The sequence below is a fragment of the Giraffa tippelskirchi genome, chromosome 7, assembly GCF_054371585.1.
Source record: "Giraffa tippelskirchi isolate mGirTip1 chromosome 7, T2T-mGirTip1v1.2.pri, whole genome shotgun sequence".
Lineage (NCBI taxonomy): Eukaryota > Metazoa > Chordata > Mammalia > Artiodactyla > Giraffidae > Giraffa > Giraffa tippelskirchi.
In genome coordinates, this window is record NC_137281.1 from 13,290,342 (window position 1) to 13,310,452 (window position 20,111).

Here is a 20,111-nt window from a genome sequence, read left to right on the forward strand (position 1 = left end):
CTTGAAGTATAAAAAGCATATCCATTTTAAATAACCAGGCAGCCTGACTCTCCCACTCTGCCTCTGCAAAGTGTCTATACTAACCTCCAGGGACTTTTCTGGTGGTCCAGTGGTTAAGAGTCTACACTCCTGATCCAGGGGTCCTGGGTTCAATCTCTTGTCAGAGAACTAGATTCCACCTGCAGCTGCAAAAATCAAAGATCCCACGTGCTGCAACTAAGACCCAATGCAGCAAATAACCCTTAAAAATAAAATAAATAAATATTAAAATATATATATACCACTCTCCATTAATGCTATGGGAAGGACAACTTCCATCACAAACCAATATAACAGACAGAACTGAACCCCACAAATCTCTGTCATTCCACCAGATCTTCGCTTATTTCTCCATTCCATTCAATCAAGAAGTAATTGTTAAGTACTCACCATGAGCCAGGACTATACCAGGCCCTGGGGATTCACTAATCAGCAAAATAAACACATCCCTATTCAGATCAGTTCAGTTTAGTTCAGTTCAGTCGCTCAGTCGTGTCTGACTCTTTGCGACCCCATTAATCGCAGCACGCCAGGCCTCTCTGTCCATCACCAACTCCCGGAGTCTACCCAAACCCATGTCCATCGAGTCAGTGATGCCATCCAACCATTACATCCTCTGTCATCCCCTTCTCCTCCTGCCCACAATCCTACCCAGCATTAGGGTCTTTTCCAAGGAGTCAACTCTTTGCATGAGGTGGCCAAAGTATTGGAGTTTCAGCTTCAACATCAGTCCTTCCAATGAACACCCAGGATTGATCTCCTTTAGGATGGATTGATTGGATCTCCTTGCAGTCCAAGGGACTCTCAAGAGTCTTCTCCAACACCACAGTTCAAAAGCATCAATTCTGCGGCGCTCAGCTTTCTTCACCATCCAATTCTCACATCCATACATGACCACTGGAATAACCATAGCCTTGACTAGACGGACTTTTGTTGGCAAAGTAATGTCTCTGCTTTTAAATATGCTATCTAGGTTGGCCATAACCTTCCTTCCAAGAAGTAAGCGTCTTTTAATTTCATGGCTGCAATCACCATCAGCAGTGATTTTGGAGCCCAAAAAAATAAAGTTGGACACTGTTTCCACTGTTTCCCCATCTATTTCCCATGAAGTGATGGGACCAGATGCCATGATCTTAGTTTTCTGAACGTTGAGCTTTAAGCCAACTTTTTCACTCTCCTCTTTCACTTTCATCAAGAGGCTCTTTAGTTCTTCTTCACTTTCTGCCATAGGGTGGTGTCATCTGCATATCTGAGGTTATTGATATTTCTCCTGGCAATCTTGATTCCAGCTTGTGTTTCTTCCAGCCCAGCGTTTCTCATGACGTACTCTGCATAGAAGTTAAATAAGCAGGGTGACAATATGCAGCCTTGACGTACTCCTTTTCCTATTTGGAACCAGTCTGTTGTTCCATGTCCAGTTCTAACTGTTCCTTTCTGACCTGCATACAGGTTTCTCAAGAGACAGGTCAGATGGTCTGGTATTCTCATCTCTTTCAGAATTTTCCACAGTTTATTGTGATTCACAGTCAAAGGCTTTGGCATAGTCAATAAAGCAGAAATAGATGTTTTTCTGGAACTCTCTTGCTTTTTCGATGATCCAGCGGATATTGGCAATTTGATCTCTGGCTCCTCTGCCTTTTGTAAAACCAGCTTGAACATCTGGAAGTTCACGGTTCACGTATTGCTGAAGCCTGGCTTGGAGAATTTTGAGCATTACTTTACTAGCATGTGAGATGAGTGCAATTGTGCGGTAGTTTGAGCATTCTTTTCAAGGAGGTCAAAAAAACAATTACAAGATGATGTGAAATGTGTTTTGGTAAAGGAATTATAGGGTTCTGGGAGGGAACTCAACTCGCTGAGTTCTCAGTCTTAAAGGTTTTCCAAAAGCTTCTCTTCACAGGGATTGTATCAGTTCAGCTTTGAAATATTAAGTTAGATATTTTTGCCCACTACCTGCTGCCTTTCAGTGCCATCTGTGACTGAGGGAGAAGGTCATGGCTCGGGCAGGAAGTTGCCATGTGCCTGTAGTTCACCTATTCAAAGAAGAGAAAAAAGGTATTAGCAGCTGGCTGGGAGGCATTCTTTCAACTTCCTGGATTGTGTCATGTTTCCACCCTAGGTGGGAGAACCCGCTCTACAGAGTCCAGGTGTAAAAGAGTTTCAACATTTGATCACAGTTCCTGAGAATAGCAATACTTATTCATTCCTCAACAGAGTCAATCGCTGCCATAGCTCTGACTCTCACCGACCATTACATCGAACACAAAGTGTCCCTTTGAAAGTCTTCAGTGCTGTTGGTGGTTGAGCCGTTGAGTCATGTCTGACTCTTTGCAGCCCCATAGACTGTAGCCCACCAGGCTCCTCTGTTCATGGGGTTTTTCAGAGCACATGTTTATTAGTTTCTTCAGACACAGCACATGCCAAAGTGACAGGGCTCACATTACTCTTCTGTTTTCTCTAAGTCCCCTCAGAATTCTTATTTCCCGTCCCCAGAATATTTCTGAAAAAACAAAATTAAATACTGGTGAAATAAATCCAAGAAAATCTATATAAATGGGGAAAAGAATGTTTATGTTGCTGCTTTTTAAATCTTCGTCTTATTAGCCTGCCAGGCTCTTCTGTCCATGGGATTCTCCAGGCAAGAATACTGGAGCGGGTTGCCATTCCCTCCTCCAGGGGACCTTCTCAACCCAGGGAGCGAACCCACATCTCTTATGTCTCACTGCATTGGCGGGCAGGTTCTTTACTGCTAGCATCACCTGGGAAGCCCAAGAATGTTTATAGATTAGATGAATTCAACACAGAAAAAAAAAAAAAAGGCCAGTCACAAAATGTTACAGATTGATAAAATGAACCACATTAAAATTAAGAATTTTTCATTATTAAAAAAGTGAAAGTGATAAGAGAGAATTCCTTGGCAGTCCAGTGGTTGGGACCTGGTACTTTCACTGCTGTGGGTTCAATCCCTGGTCAGGGAACTAAGATCCCACAAGCCATGTGGTTTGAGCCAAAAAAAGAAAAAGATAAGTTTTGAAAAGGTAAATCACAGAGTGGGAGGAAAAAGCAAAATATATAACCAATAATTGACTTGTACCCAGAACATATAAAGAATTCATACAGATCAATAAGAAAAAACAGACTACATAATTGTAAAAAATGGGCAGACTTGAACAAGCACATCACTAAAATCACCAGTTGCAAAGAGATTCTAATTGCCAATAACTATGTGAAAAGTTCTCAACCTCACTAAAAGAACAAGGAAATGCACATTAAAACCACAACCCAACATCACTACATCTCTAGAATGGCTAAAATTACAAAGTCTAACAAGGCCAAATATTGGTGAAGTTATGGAGCGACCAGACCGGTCATTTATGGGAGTTGAAACTGAAACATGTTTGGTAGCATCTACTAAAGCCAAGCCCCGTGACCCAGCAATGACCATTGGGAACTCCACAGCACATCCCAACAGAAACTTCACGTGTGTCAAAAGATAGAATTCATTAGGCCAAAATGGAAAAAGTAGAATGGGGAAATATGTAGTGATTTTTAAACAAGCAAGTATCATATGGCAATGAAAATGAACTACAGTTATGTACATAGGATAATACTGAGTGAAAGAAGCCAGACACAAAACAATATGGACATTTCATTTGTGTAAAGTTCAAAAACAGAGTCCAGTGGTTAAGACTCCGAGCTCCCAATGCAGGGGGTTCAGGTTCCATCCCTGGTTGGGGAACTAAGATCCCACATGCCTTACAGCTCGGCCAAAAAAGAAAAGAAAAGAAAAAGAAAAAAAAAAAACAAGCTAAACAATCTGTGGTGTTCGAAGTCATAACAGTGACTCCTTATGATCCCTGGCTCAGGAAGATCCCCTGGGGAAGGGAATGACTACCCACTCCAGTATTCTTGCCTGGAGAATCCCAGGAACAGGGGAGCCTGGTGGGATACAGTCCATAGGTCGCACAGAGTCAGACACGACTGAGAGACTGCATGCAAGCATGGGAAGTAGGGAGTGGGTAGTGATCAAGAAGGAAAATTCAGAAGGCTCTGGACTGCTGAAAATATTCTTTCTTGACCTGGTTGTGGGTTATAAGGATGTATTCATTTTTAAATAATTCAATGAGCTGCATACATTTATGATTTGTGCATTTACCAATATGTGTAGTTTATTTCAAGAGGACATTACAAATATTCCCATGAATCAAATTAGAATGGTTTCTACAAAGGGGCCAGGAATAGAAAATGGGTATAAAAAAGAACAGATAGGTAGGTAGGTATGGGTGGCAGATAGAGTTTTCTAGAGTTTTATCCTGTCTAATACAGACATAAGTTACAGGTGGTTATTTAAATTTAATTTTAAATGTATTAATTAAATTAAAAATTCAGTTCTTCTTTTACATTAGTCACATTTCAAGAGCTCAATAGAGGAACTTCCCTGGTGACCCAGTGGCTAAGACTTCGAGCTCCCAATGCAGGGGGTCCAGGTTTGATCCCTGGTCAGGGAACTAGACCCACCTGCCGCTACTGAGAGTTTGCATTGCTACAACTAAAGATTCCTCATGCCACAGCAAAGATAGAAGATCATGCATGCAGCAACTAAGACCCAACACAGCCAAATAAATAAATAAAAGAAAAATATGTCTAAAAGAGCTCAATATATACATGGAGCTATTGCCTACCACACAGGACAGCCCAAAACACAGAAGTTTCATCATCACAAAAATAGTATAAGTGGACACAGATAAGATCTCCTGGAGAAGACTTCCCTGGTAGCTCAGTGGTAAAGAATCTACCTGCCAATGCAGCAGGGGTGAGTTCATCCCAGATCTTGGAAAATCCCACGTGCTGTGGAGGCACTAAGCCCGTGAGCCACAACTACTGAGCCTGTGCTCTAGAGCCTGTGCTTTGCAACAAGAAAAGCCACTGCAATGAGAAGCCTGTGCATTGCAACTAGAGAGCAGCCACGACTCCCCGAAACTAGAAAAAACCCCACATAGCAGTGAAGACCCAGCACAGCCATGTATATATATATATATGTACATATATATATATATTTATATTATATTTTTTTCTTTTTTTTTTAAAGCAAAGACATCGCTTTCCCAACAAATGTCCGTATAGTCAAAGCTATGGTTTTTCCAGTAGTCATGTACGGATGTAGGAGTTGGACCATAAAGACGGCTGAGAGCTGACAAATTGATGCTTTCGAACTGAGGTGCTGGAGAAGACTCCTGAGAGTCCCTTGGACAGCAAGGAGATTAAACCAGTCAATCCCAAAGGGAATCAACCCTGAATATTCATTGGAAGGACTGATGCTGAAGCTGAAGTTCTAACACTTTGGTCACCTGATAGGAAGAGTTGACTCACTGGAAAAGACCTTGATGCTGAGAAGGATTGAGGGCAGGAGGAGAAGGGAGTGACAGAGGATGAGATCATTGGATAGTATCACTGACTCAATGGACATGAGTTTGAGCAAACTCCGAGGGACAGTGAAGGACAGAGAAGCGTGGTGTGCTGTAGTCCATGGGGTTGCAAAGAGTCAGATACGACTTAGTGACTAAACAACGATCTCCTGGAAAACAGAGGCAGTTAGAGAAATAAGCAGAGAGAGACTCTGAGGAACACCAATGTTAAAAGAGTTATTGTAGGAAACAGACCAAAGTAACACAAGATCCAGAAGAAAGTGATATGGAAACCAAGGCATTCGAAATTGTTGAGGAGGAAGTGTTCGTGTCAAATGTTACAGAGGAGCTACATTGGAGGGTTTAGCAGAATGATTTCAATGCACGTGGAAGTCAGATTGTGGTGGGTGAAAGAGAGATGGGTGGGGAGGTGCAGAACAGGACCATAGATGTAGCAGGTCTGAAGTTTCAAGAGGGCAAAACAAATAAAGGGAGTTCCTGTAAAACAAGGAAGTGGATGGCCAGTGCTGTATAGGAGGAATAAGAGGTTAGCCTAACCTCGGGTTCTTGGGAATGACACATGCAGAAAAGGATATCTAGATTCCAGGCCTGGAGTTAGCAGATAGAATATGGTGAAGAGTGGAAGGAACTGCACCGGCAAGATGGAAGTTGCCGGAAGTGGGGCATTAGGGCTTCGGACAGTCCTGCCAAGAGTGTGGACTTGCATTCACAGGGACAGAGAGGCATGGAATGTTCTTGAGCAAAGGAGGAAGAAGGTCAAGCTTGAACCTCAGGGAGCTTAGTGGCAAGATGGAGCAATCCCCAAGGAAGTGTAAAGACCCCTTGTGGGATCCAGAGCATGAAAGTATGAAGTTCAAAATTTCCAGCAATTTTGACCTCCTTGATCTGAATGTACTCTGAATTGAGCTGCAGAATAAATTCTCTCCACCTGTGCTCCGAATCTCCAAAACCCAGACAAGCCGGAGGGTCCCAGGGGTCTCCAATGGTATGACCAATACAGACCTGCCCCCAACAGAGCCTGTCAGCAGGGAGAGGCCAGAGGCTCAGACACACAATCACCCCCTTGTCTGGGCTCAGCCCAGGACTGCTGGTGCAGGATGGATGTGATTTCACTGACTGCAAGGAACTGCCCCCACAGGCTATCTCAGGGATCACCAGTGGGGTTTCTGAGAATTTGATATGACATGGAGTAGGGCACAAGGTGTGTCATACCATACCCCCCCCATACACACCTACCACACTCATACCACTTGCTCTCTGAAGGGAGGGAGAAGGTCCCAGGGGTGTCAAATACTAAATCGTGAGGACTTTCCACCACCACCCCACTTCTGGGGACTCTGTCAGAAGAACACAGCCATGGATTTGGATGGGGGAAGGCTCCTGTCTGGGTTAACCAGGGGAGACCTCAAGGCTTAGAGATTCATGTGAAGAATCACCTTGGGTCTTACTCTAATTCTCTGCCCCTCACCCCTTATTTCTCTGGATGTCTCAGGCTAAATGAGGGGTATCTATCTGATATAGATTTTTTGACATCTTTGTTTGCAAATAGCTGTTTCCTCCTCAGGACTCACAGCAGCCCCTCCTCCCGATCCTTTCCCTCAGGACCCAGGAATGCCTCCACACAAAGCTCTCATTCCCCGTGAGTTCCCCAGGCATCCCCTCACCCTACTGTTTCTTGATATCTTTGGCTCTCATCCAGTCTCTTGTTTGCTCACCTCATTTTTCCAGTTGACTTTGGGTTCCAGTCAACTCTGAGTCTTTATCTTTCCTCTGGGAACCTGCCCTGGGTGGGGGCTCTGACAGCCCCCACCCACCCTGGCCGCCTGGAGGCCCAGGCCTTGTGATAAGGGAGGAGAAGTCCTGGGGGCAGCAGCTGCTGGGGTGTTGTCTGAGAGGACAGCCAGGCTTTGCAGCTGCTGTTCCCAGGGGAGACTCCCCAGCAAACAATGAGTCCTGAGGCTGGGAGGAGGAGAGCAGGGCGTGGGTCAGGCCAGCCCCTCAGGAGGAAGAGACTCCTTCTCTGAACACCCACACCTCCTCTCATCTGTCTCTGCTTCTGCTCCTCTAGATGTGACCTAGAACCCATCTCCCATCCCAGGCAGATTTTGGGTTGATGGCGGGTCACCACATCACCCAAAACTTGTTCAGCTAGTCCCTTCTCAGGAAAACAAAACAAAACACCTCCCAGAAAACAAATTCTCCAGAAAGCAGAGCCCATTGTCTACGTGGAACCAGGAAACAGTGGCCTCCATCCTTCTTTGCACACAGCTCCAGCCCCTGTGACCCAGCTGCTCCCCACCTGGGGCCACGCCAGAAGAGCCTGCCTCCCCCACCCCCAACACAGTCCCTGAGAGTTTACAGAGTGTCCTCTGGGAGACAAATAAGCCCAGTGGGGCTACTTCTGATGTTCCCATTTTGCAGATTAGGTACCCAGGAGACTCTGTGGGTTTGGGGATGGAGGTATTGTGTCCCACTCCACAGCCCTGGGTCAGGTGCTCAGATTCCTGCCCACCCGACACCTGACCACCACCACCCCCTGCCCCCTGCCTCAAGTGGCTGGAAACAGGATATGGGTAGCTGGGGACCAGAGAAGACCTTGGGGGAACTGGGGACCTAGATGTGAGTCCTTTACTATTGTTCTTGGCAGGAGCCAAAAGGAAAAAAAAAAATCTAGCCATTGAACCAGCAAACAGGACCAAATGCCACTTTCAGCTCCTACTTCCTGCTCTCTGGGAGCCCAGGTCCAGGCCCTCAGCACCCTGCTCCCCAGCTGTTTCTCTTGGGGACACCACCCTCCCAGGACTGAAGTCTCTAACAGACTCCCTAGGCACAGCCACCAGCTGTTCTCACACCCCTCAGGAATCAGGCATGCAGGCTTGCCCTCACCCTTCACAGGCCTCCAGGGTGCCCATTCCAGCTGACCCTGGGGTCAGCAGCCTCCTCCAGGAAGTTGGCACCACCTGCGTGGCAGGTGGCCCAAGGTGTGGTCTGAGGAATTAAAAGACTCCACTATATAGGCCAGCCCAGGGGCCATTCCCACAGCTCCAGGAACCTGCAGGTGAGAGAGGCTGTGTCACCTTTAGAAGTGGGACATCAGGTCCCCTACCCTTGCCCCTGGCTCCAGGCCTCCCCATCCCACACCCCCACCAGACCCACTAGACATCCAACTCGCCATCCTACTCCTGTTCTGCCCTCCCTGCCCAACCCCCAGACCCACCAGATGTCCAGCTCCCCTTGTACATATTTTGGCCCTTGGACCCAGCCCACCTCAGCCTTCCTGGTGCCCAGGTAGCCCTTGTCTAGAGACAAGGCACTTTTGCCTTCTGACAGAGGGACAGATCAGCCTCCCATGACCCCCTCTCTTCTCCCACTGCAGACATGGGTTCCCTGCGGAGCTGGTGGATGCTTTGGGCCGGAGCAACCCTCCTATGGGGTAAGTTAGACCGAAATCCCACCTATTTCCTGGTTCCAGACTGAAGAACTCTGCCTGCCTGGGTCAGCACCCTCCACTGGAGCCACCTCTGCAAACCCATCTCCCAGTGTGACCTCAGGCTAGCTGAGACTGGGAGAGAGGCCCGTTAAGTCGGGTAGAGAAATGTGGTGGAATTCACCCATCCTCTGTCAGTTCTGGAGGGAAGCAGGTAAAAACTTTAGTCCCTGAATTCAAGTAGGTAAGAACTGCTACTTTCTTGATTTTCTGCCCCTCAACCCAAGTTTTGACTTAGAGCCTCATTCTGTTGAGGTGATGGGAAATTTCACTAACATCATTTTTGGGGGCCTTGGTGCCTAATTCTCTAGGGCTTTGTCCAGGACTAGAGTCTTACATAAGGCCAAAGTTTGGGTGGACGGGTGGGACATCTGGGCCCTCTAGTTACCAGTCAACATCTATTTAGGTTACTCTAGTTACATTCATCTCCCTGATCCCCTGGCCCTGGCCCCTGGCAGACAGTCCCTCTGTAACCCCCCACAACGCTCTCCAAGACCCCATAGAGTGATCTCTCTCTTCCTCTCCCTCTCTCCTCTCAGCCCTGGAGGATCTCTTCCTTGATGGAGGTGTTGAAAAGTGCCCACTCCTCTCTATTGCTAGGAGACATTTTGTCCATACTCTCGTAATCTCCTTTTACCCTTCACACACGCTTCATCCTGTGAAGGCAGAAATCACAAACTGGCACCTGAGGTTGGGCCCCACAGTGCAATATTTGTTTTATTTATTTTTTTGGCTACACCGGGTCTTAGTTGCTGCAAGTGGGATCTTTAGTTGCAGCACTTGAACTTTTAGTTCCAGAATATGGACTCTAGTTCCCTGATCAGGGATTGAACCCAGGCCCCATGAACTGGAAGCTCGGGGTCTTAGCCACCAGGGACGTCCCCACACTGCTTACTTAAAACAATTTTGGATTGGAGATTTCACACGGGAATTCAGCTCTCCAATTTCTCTTGAAAAATGGTAAGATCTGACATTTTTAAGGGAGATCCTATAAGCCATCCTAATCACAACAGATTAAAGCCAATAGCAATGCGTATGGCATATGAATGCTCTAGCCGCACAGTCTGCCCCTTCTGTTTCACACATTTACATCTCTTGTTCGGCCCCATCAGCGTTTGAGCCTGAGAACACTGTCTGAAGTGTTCAGGCTTCTGGAAGGCAAAAGCCAGAAAGGTTGGTAGGTAACCACTGCGTGACTAAGGGGAAAGGAGAGAGAAGAGAGAAAACAGAAGCTCATGTTAGTATTTCAACCTGCGATTCAGGCATGGGGCAGGAGGCTGCTTCTCTGACAGGGGTAGGTGGGATTGGATAAAGCAAGACCCACGACTACATTTTCTCACCCCAGGGTTGACCCAGGAGGCCTCAGTGGACCCCCAGAACAGCGGGGGTGAGGAATTCCTCACGGCCTTCCTACAGAACTATAATCTCGGGTACAGCAAGGCCTATCTCTGCCTCCTCCTCTCCAGTCTGTCGGACAGCCTTACCTCAGTCTCCATCCTCAGCCGGGCAGATGGCACCACACAGAAGGTCACTGTCAGGCCAGGGCAGTCAGTCTTGGTCAACATCAGCGCCAAGGCTGAGATGGTCGGCAGCAATACCTTCCAGCGTGCGGTGGTGGTCCGCTCTGACCGTGCCATCTCAGTGCAGGCGGTAAACGCTAAGCCCTACACGGCGGATGTGACACTGCTGAGGCCTGTCCGCGCCCTGGGCACTGAGTACTTTGTGTTCACACCCTCCAGCCCTTCACCCAAGAACCTCAAGGAGTTTGCTGTGGTGGCGGGTGCAGCTGGTGCCTCTGTCAGTATTTGGCTGAAGGGGTCGGTGACATTCAAGGGCAAGTCCTACTCATCAGGCCATGTCCTGAATGTGATCCTGGACCCCTACCAGGTGGCCCAGGTACAGAGCACGGCTAATCTCTCGGGGTCAAAGGTCACTGCCAGCAGCCCCGTGGCTGTCTTCTCTGGCCACAGCTGTGCCCAGAAAAACTTGAACTGCAACCATGTGGTAGAGCAGCTGCTACCCACGTCTGCCTGGGGCACCCGCTACGTGGTGCCCGCTCGGTCCTTCCACGGCCAGCACGATGTGGTCTATGTCATGGCCAGCCAGGCTACAAAGCTGACCTACCACCTGGGGGGCACCGCTGGCTCCCGGAGTCTCCGGGCAGGCAACATGGCAAAGTTTGAGATCCAGCAGTCCCGGCCACTCTACCTGTCTGCAGACGTGGGCATCCAAGTCCTGATGTTTGGTGAGGGTACCACCAAAGATGGAGAGACCTATGACCCCCACCTGGTCCTGATCCCAGACGTGGCAGCCTACTGCCCTGCCTATGTGTTGAGGAGTGTGCCAGGCTCTAAGGGTGTGGCCCTGGTGGTGGCACCAACCAAGGCTGCTGACGAGCTGACCATGGATGGGCAGAGGCTAGGGGCCAAACTCTCCTGGACCGCTGTGCCAGGCAGTGAGTTCTCGTATGCTGAATTGGACTTTGGCACAACTGACAGTGTCCATGTGGCCGAGGCCGCTACCAGCTTTGGACTGCTCACCTTCGGGCTAGACCAGGACGTGAGCTTCGGGACAGCAGCTGCCTGTGGCCGGAGTGAGTGACAAGAAATGACCTCTGACCCTGTCCAGATGGTGACCCCTTTGCCGACTCTCTTGCCTTGTCCCCTTTCCCATCCTCTCTGTGCTCATCTGTGGTTTCTGGGTCAGCTGGGCTGTCTCCCACTTACCTGCCTCCTCCCTGCCATCCTTCCTTTCCTTAAGCCTTCCCAGGCCCTCCCTGTCCTCTTCCCCCTACCCTACCACAGAAGCAATTCTCTAAATGTTTAGCAACTGGCACGACCCAGGGTCCCAATCAGTCTGCAGAGATACCAGACACAGCTCTGCAGCAGGGTTCTAGAAGCCCCCAGGGTGTCTGGCATCAGCCCTTTGTCTATTGCTTTTGTGGAGGGAAGGGGTCTGGTGATAGGGAAAGGGTCCTGGGGAGAGCCAGGGTGCCAAGAGGAAGGGATCTTTAGGGGCTGGGATCAGGTCAGCAGTTTCTTACCAACCAGCTTGGAAATATTTTGTTATTCTAGCAACTGATAGACAACTATGTGTGTGTTCAGTCACTCAGTCATGTCTGACTCTTTGCAACCCCATGGACTGTAGCCTGCCAGTCTCCCCCATCAATGGGATTTTTCAGACAAGAATACTGAAGTGGGTTGCCATTTCCTCCTCCTCCAGGGGATCTTCCTGACCCAGGGACTGAACCCTCGTCTCCTGCATCTTTTGCATTGGCAGGTGGATTCTTTATCACTGAGCCCCTCTGGGAAGCTACAACTATATCAGTTACTAACTACCCCCCTCACACACACACCTCATATATGAATGCCAAACTCAGGAGGTCTAAAAGTATTAATATAATAATGATGGATACCGTGGGGGGAGTATTTCTCAAAATACCAGGGAACACTCTAGGGGCCTTGTATGTGTTAACATAGTTAATTTCTAGGACCCAGCCCTGTGTGTGCTTTGGGGCCCAGCCTATCGAGGAGTTGCCACCAGGCAGTGCAGCGTTTGAGGGCATGGATGCTGAAGCCAGACTTCCCAGGTTCAGATCCCACCTCTGCCTGTGTGACCTGGGGTTTGTAACTTCACATCTGTGGACCTGTTTCCACATCTGCAAAATGAGAAGAATGCCTGCACCCCTCACGGGATTGTGAAGTGACAGTGCAAAAGTTAGTGTTGGTGGAGCCTTTAGTGGGTATCAGACTAGTAAGCAGGGCTATGTAAGGGTGAACCATTATTATAAGTAGTCAGAAGGCAAGAGCTTTTGAAGACCAGGGGGCAGGGGAGAAAGAGCTGTTTCTTCCTGTGTGGGTCCCCATCCCGAAGCAAGGATCCTAGACACAGGTTCCCAGCACTCCTGTCCACCTCCAGAGCATGGAAGCCACTCAACTGCAAAGGGCCACTTTGGGCTTGATTAGTAATGGGGAAAAGATAAGGTGAATGTTTATAACAGATAATAACCTCATTAACACCTGGGATCAGTTCCAAACCCTAACTTATGTTTTAGCTTATTTAAACCTGGCCACTCTCCCTCCCCAACTGTCCTTGTGAAGAAGGTATTACTATCACCCCCATGTCACAAGTGAGGAAACTGAGGCACAGAGAATTTTAAATTACTTTCTAGTGTCACACAGCTAGTTAGTTGTGCCGAGATTCGAACATAGGCAACCTGACTCTGCCATTTCCATTCTGTTGAACAGTCTCTGTTTTCCATTTTCTATCTTTATTTTATTTTTATTTTTTGGCCACACCGTACAGCATGGGACTTTAGTTCCCTGACCAGGGATCAAACCTGAGCCCCCTACCTTGGAAGGATGGAGTCTTAGCCACTGGACCACCAGGGAAGTCCCCACTTTCTATCTTTAAAAAAGGATCCCTTAGCCTTTTACCCTGAGTGGGAAGGTAGAGGAGAGGGGGGAAACAGAGAGAAAAGGCAAAAATGGAGGCCTTTCCGTGATTGTTCCTGCCCGTGGTTCTTCACCACCTTCCAGTTCCTCGGGGCTGAGCCATATTAAACTGGGGAACCACCAAACCTGGGAACAATCAGCCCTGAGCCTCTCTCTCCCTGTGAGATTCCAGACTTCAGGCTCCCTACTTCTCGAATGGGTGGCTGGGAGTCAACCACCCAAACTCCCCAGGGCGGGAGAGCTCCAGGATTCCCACTGGGGTGGACACTCCTGATTCTTTCTCTGTGGCCATCCCCCTTCCCTCCCCAGCCCAGCGGACGCTGGAGAAGACCCCCTGTGAAGGCAAGCAGTGCGCTGCCAGGCAGCTCTGCAAGGTGGTAAATGAGCAGGCCGGGTGCGTGGCCTCCGTGGCTACCTGCCGTGCCCAGGGTGACCCCCATTACACCACCTTCGACGGCCGCTACTATGACATGATGGGCACATGCTTGTACTCACTGGTGGAGCTGCACAGTGACGATGTCAGCCTGCCTGCCTTCAGCGTCGACGCCAAGAACGAGCACCGAGGCAGCCGTCGTGTCTCTTACGTGGGCTTGGTGACCGTGCGCGCCTATGAACATGCGGTGTCACTGGCCCGCGGGGAATTTGGCTTCGCCCGGGTAAGGATCCAGAGGAGGCATCAGAGTTTAATACCCAGGAGCCGCCTGCCAGTCAGATGGAGGAGGCAATGTCTGAATGTCAGACCCCAGACCCAAGCTCTTTGCCATGGGGTGGAGGGTGCAGAGAAGTGGGCCAAGGGCGTGAGGGCTGGGGAAGGGGGATTTGAAAATCAGTGGCAGAACTTAAAACTCCTTTTGTTCAGCAATTCGATTTCTAAAAATTTTAAGAATGCTCAGAGATATGGTTAGAAAAACAGGTTTATGCCAATGTGTTTATATTATTATATCAAGAAGACAGTAGGGTGGGGGAGAGAAAGAAGACAAATATCCAACAATGAGAATTTCTTAAGTGACCAAACACTAAAATTTTACTGAGTACCTACTATGTGCTGGGTTTGTTTCTTCACACTTTCTATTGTATTAATGCATTTAATGCTAACAGCAATCTAGGGAGGTAGGCACTATTAACACTTTTTGATGAGGAAACTGAGGTCCAGAGCAATGAATGACTACTCAAAGGCTTTGGGCTAGTAAGAGATGGAGCTGGGAACACCGACAGGGTGGCTCCCAAGCCTCCATCTTAACCTCTGGCTATTCTGCCTCTGGTAAATGGATCGCTACTCAGCCAATATAAATAACAGCAATCTAATAATAGGAAAATAAATGAGTAGTGATTTTTTTCCCTACTATATTGCTATGAACCTGTTTAAACATCCAGAAAGATTGAAATCATTGTACAGTGAACACTCATTTGGCAGTTGCCTAGATTCTAAACATTTCACTCTTCTTATTTCATCACACATCTATCACCCGCCTATCCCTCTGTCCACTCAACAATCTCTCTTTTTTACTCACTTAATTTTTAAATTATTTTCAATTGAAGGATAATTGCTTTACAATGTTGTGTTGGTTTCTGCTGTGCAACATGGTAAATGAGTGAAAATTATATGTCTATATATATATATACATAGACATTTATACATATAACCGCTCCCTCTCGAGCCTCTCACCACTGCCCCGACAATCCCACCCCTCTAGGTCATCACAGAGCACCAGGCTGGGCTCCCTGTGCTATACAGCAGCTTCTGACCAGCTATCTGTTTTGCCTACGGTAGTGTTTATAGGTCAATGCTACTTTCTCAATTGATCCCACCCTCTCCTTCCCCCACTGTGCCCACAAGTCTGTTCTCTATGTCTGTTATCTCCATTCCTTCACTGCAATTAGGTTCATCAGTACTGTTTTTCCAGATTCCATATATACGCTTTAATATATTATATTTGTTTTTCTTGACTTACTTCACTCTGTGTAACAGGCTCCAGGTTCATCCACCTCACTACAACTGACTCAAATTTGTTCTTTTGCACTTGAAAGTAAGTTCTAGACATCAACACACTTCATCCCTAGAGATTTCAACATGTATACCATTAACTAGAATATAGTATTTTTACATTTTTTTTACTTTTAAGATAAAATTTAAACATAATGAAATCCATGCATCTTAAGTGGACAGTTCACTGAGTTTTGATAAATGTACAAATCTAAGCTCTGTCAAGGTATAGAATGTTTTTATCCTTCTGAAAAATTCCCTCATGTCCCTTCTCAAACAATGGCCAACCCACCCATAGAAGCAATCGTAGTTCTAACTTTTCTCCACCAGAGGTTACTTTTGCTGGTTCAAGAACTTCATAGTAACAGAATCAGCCAGTGCAAGAAGCCTTTTGTGGAAGGCTTCTTTGAGCTCAGCATAATAGTTTCAAGGTTCTTCCCTGTTGCTGCAGTTAATTTTTTAATGGATAAAGCATTCACAGCTCAAAACAAGAAGGCACGTTGCGAAAGGTCCTGCTTTTACCCCCATCTCCACCTGCTTTCCCCTGCTCCCTACAGGTAATGACTTTTACTGATTTCTTGAGTGTTCATCTAGGGTTTCTTTATGCCAATACAAGTAAATATAGATATACATTCTTACCTCTCCCCTTTGTTAGCAGACATTATTGTACGTGGGCTCTGTTCTGCACTTGACTTTTTGCCCTGAACAGTGCATACTGGAGCTGTTTCCTTATCAGTGGGGAGGGAGCCTCCTCTTTCCTTTCTATAGCTGCACAGCCCACCATTGGCTGAATGCATCGTGGTTCCTTTAGCTCAGGCCCTTGTGATTGGATGCTGTGTTCACGATTGTGAGCAGTACTGCCCTGAATATTCTTTTTTCTAATTATAGTTTTTAGTGGAGATCTGTTTTATAAAATTTATTTAGTTGGCTGAGAGGCATGTGGGGTCTTAGTTCCCCAGTCAGGGATCAAACATGCACCCTCTGCATTAGAAGTATGGAGTTTTAACCACTGGACAGCCAGGAAGTCCCCATGAATATTCTTGCACTTCTCTCGTCTTGTGAGTGTGCAGGCGGATCTGTGAGATCAATAAGTGTGTGGATTAAAGCAGGTGTTTTTGAGGTCTAGATAGGTTGAACACAAACTCAGGGGGACCTCAGATCCCTTGAACTTATGTCCAGGATCTTGCGTATGCTGTGTAGTTTTTCAGAGAGATGAACTATTACTTTGTCAGATCCTTACAGAGGTCAGTGACTTAGCAAAGGTTTAAAGTTACAGGTAGAATGATGCTAGGATGCTCACAAGACTATTTTAGAGACAATAGGGGTTCATGAAATGGTGACTTCAGCATGGGCTCATTATTGTTTTAAAAAAATGTATTTAAAGGTAGAAAAAGAAACTTGCATGATGCATAAATATATGTGTGTGTGTCTGTAGCAATATAGGTGGTTTTCTCTTTTCTCATTTTTGATCATGTGTATTTTGTAAGTTTTCTGTACTGAACAAATACTATTTGCGTCATGTAAAAATGAAGACTCCTGGTCTTAGGCAAGAGATGGATTTGGACAGTGGTCCCTGGACTAAGAGCCTGTGAATGTGGGCTGTCTCAGTCACTGCCTGACATAGACTTGGACACAAGGGAAGACTCAGGGAGGCATTGCTGACTGAATGAATGATGTCTTACCTTTGACTTTGCTCATGCTGTCCTCTCTATCTGTTATTCCTTTTTTTACACTCCATCTACTTGGCTAAGACAAGACTGTGTGAAGAAAGAATCAGAAAGAGATGCTCAGAGGAAAATGGTCCTGGGGACAGAAAGAATACACTCCTTATCTCCCAGCTGGACTCTCTGTCTCCACTAAGGACATTTGCAAAGGAACACCTCTCTCCCTCCTGGTTTTTGTGGCTATCTCTCTCCCTGGTCCTTTACAGCTCACTTCAGTGTCCCTTCCTCCAGTAAGCCTCTCCAGACCTGAAAATTTAGGTCTGGTCCTTTTCCTAGGCTCCTGCAGCCTCTTATTCCTCCATTGTCCCAGCCCTGATCACTCTGATCTGTCACCATCTAATGACATGTCTGTCTCCCCCAGTGGAATGGGATCTGGTCATTAATGTATCTCCAGGGTTCTCCCAGACCAGAGCCAGGCCCAGAGTCAGTGCCCACTGAATGTTTATTTAATACAGCAGTGCCTGATTCACTTACTGAGCGCCTGCTATTCTGCTAGGTATTGTTCTAGTATCTGGAGATGAAGCAGTGATTGAAGGAAACCAAAACTTCTGTCCTGTGGAGCTGACAGTCTAGTCAAATTAGAGACGATAAACATCAGATTAGCGCTTCTCTGGTGGCTCAGTGGTAGAAAACTAGCCTGCCAAGGCAGGAGATGTGAGTTCAATCCCTGGGTTGGGAAGATCCCCTGGAGGAGGAAATGGCAACCCACCCCAGTATTCTTGCCTGGGAAATCCCGTGGACAGAAGAGCCTGGTGGGCTACAGTCCATGGGGTTGCAATGAGTTGGACATGACTTAGTGACTAAACAGCAATAAACATCAGATAGTTGTTGCGGATGACATTTTAGAAAGCTAGACACTAGAGGGAAAAAATAGAGCAAAGAAGGGGAACAGGGACTAGGAAGGAGTTGCCATATAAAATAGGGTGGTCAAGGATGGCCTCCCTGAGTTGGTGACATTTGAGCAAAGTCTTTGTAAGAAGCAAGGGGGTAAGCCATGTGTATTTCTAGGAAAAGAACATTTTGGGCCAAGGAAAAGGCAGGAGCAAAAGTCCTGAAGCTTGATGGGTGGCACTAACAGGAGAGAGGAATCCCCACTGGCTAGAGGAGGGACACACGTGGGAGGAGATGAGGGGCTGAAGGCCAGACCACACGGGGATCTGACCCTCGCCTCCTCCTTCCCTCCGCAGATCGACAACCAGCGCTCACGCCTGCCTGCCTCCCTGGACGGGGGACGCCTGCGAGTGTACCAGAGTGGGATACGAGCGGTGGTGGAGCTGGACTTTGGGCTCGTGGTCAGCTACGACTGGGATGCCCAGCTGGCACTCAGCCTGCCTGTGCGCTTCCAGGGCCAGGTGCGCGGGCTGTGTGGCAACTATAATGGTGACCCCACTGATGACTTCCTTACACCTGACTTGGAGCAGGCTCCCGATGCTGTGGAGTTTGCCAGCAGCTGGAAGCTGGATGATGGGGACTACCTCTGTGAGGACGGCTGCCAGAAAGACTGTCCCGCCTTCACCCCAGACCAGGCCCAGCACTATGAGAGCAGTCATCTCTGTGGCATGCTGACCCAGCTCAACGGCCCATTCGCTGTCTGTCACGAGGCCCTGGACCCCCAGCCCTTCCTGAAGGAATGTGTGTATGACCTATGTGTGGTCAACGGGGACCGAGCCAGCCTGTGCCGTGGCCTCAGTGCCTACGCCCAGGCTTGTGTGGAGCTTGGCATCTCTGTTGGGAACTGGAGGTTGCCAGCCAACTGCCGTGAGTGATGCCCTGGTGAGGGCTGGGAGCATGTGGTAGGAGGCAGGGGTGCCCTCTGCATCTGGGCATTGACTGTGGTCCAGCCTGGAACTGGACAGTGCCGGGGACACAGCAATGGCCAAGATGGCCAGGCTCTGCCCACACTGAGCCTAAAGTTGAAGCAGATGTATCACTAGACAGTGATGGTCCAGAGTGGTCAGGTCTGGGATGAGGGAAGTTCGGAGGGGCTATGCGAGACCAGAGAAGCTTCCTGACTCAGCCTGTGGGGTGAAAGAGGATCTCCTAGAGAAAGGGATGCCCAGTCTGAAGGCTGTAGAAGGGATTAGAACTAGATGGAAAAGCAGGGGGCAAGAAATGGGCTCCAGGCTGAGAGAAGGACACGTGCAAAGGCTTGGCATGAGGTGTCCCAAGGAAGACATGTTAATATCACTTCACTTATAACCCTTCCATGACTCCCCAACATCTTCTGGATAAAGTCCAAGCTCCATAGCCAGGTATCCATTCACGGAATCATTCATTCACTTATATATCCATTCATTCATTCATGCATTTCCTAAACCCCTATCTGGCTCCACCCCTGTGTTGGTGATGGGGCATAGTGGGGACCAACACACACCTGTCTCTGCCATTGTGAGGCTCCCAGAGAAATGTTCAGCAGGCAGAAAGCCTAGGGCAGGAAGGAGGAGAAGGCTTCCAGGTTCAGAACTTGGGACAGGGACTCTGGAGAGGCATAAGTCTGAGGGAGACACTGGGGCCATTTGGGGTTTGTCTTGGTCACTGCTGTGTCCTCACTGCCCAGTAAACACCATCACCACCATCACCACCACCACTGAGTTTCCCAATGCCTGGTGCAGAAGAGGAACCAGTGCATTCATTTATCTCCCCATTAGTTTTCACAGTATTTCCTGGGCTTCGCTTGTGGGCCAGGCCCTGTCCTTGGTGCTGGAGATTCCACCATGTTTGAGACAGATCAGGTCCCCACTCTCACAGAATTTATAGTCCCAGCGGGGGAGACAGACAGTAAGCCGTAAACTATGGAATATCTTCAGAGAGCGAAAGAAACAGAGTTCATGGGATAAGAATAAATGGGAGGCTCAAGAAGAGAGTGCTCAGGGAAGACGTTTGTGAGGGGTGCCTTTGGAGCAGAGACCAGGATTAGGCAACAGAGTGAGTTAGCAATGATGCTCTGCATGGGGTGTCTCTACATAGAGGAGACTATTATTATCCCATTCTACTGAT

The 20,111-nt window shown here is 47.9% G+C and overlaps 1 protein-coding gene across 1 annotated transcript in view; it reads left to right on the forward strand.

Moving 5' to 3' along the window:
• Window positions 1-20,111, forward strand: part of FCGBP (Fc gamma binding protein) — a 159,785-nt gene that overhangs the window by 110,673 nt on the left and 29,001 nt on the right. Inside the window, exons 11-14 of the mRNA XM_081516306.1 lie at window positions 8,842-8,898; window positions 10,298-11,545; window positions 13,716-14,062; window positions 18,302-18,872. Coding sequence (XP_081372432.1) covers window positions 8,842-8,898; window positions 10,298-11,545; window positions 13,716-14,062; window positions 18,302-18,872 — 2,223 coding nt within the window. The remainder of the gene's footprint in view (window positions 1-8,841; window positions 8,899-10,297; window positions 11,546-13,715; window positions 14,063-18,301; window positions 18,873-20,111) is intronic.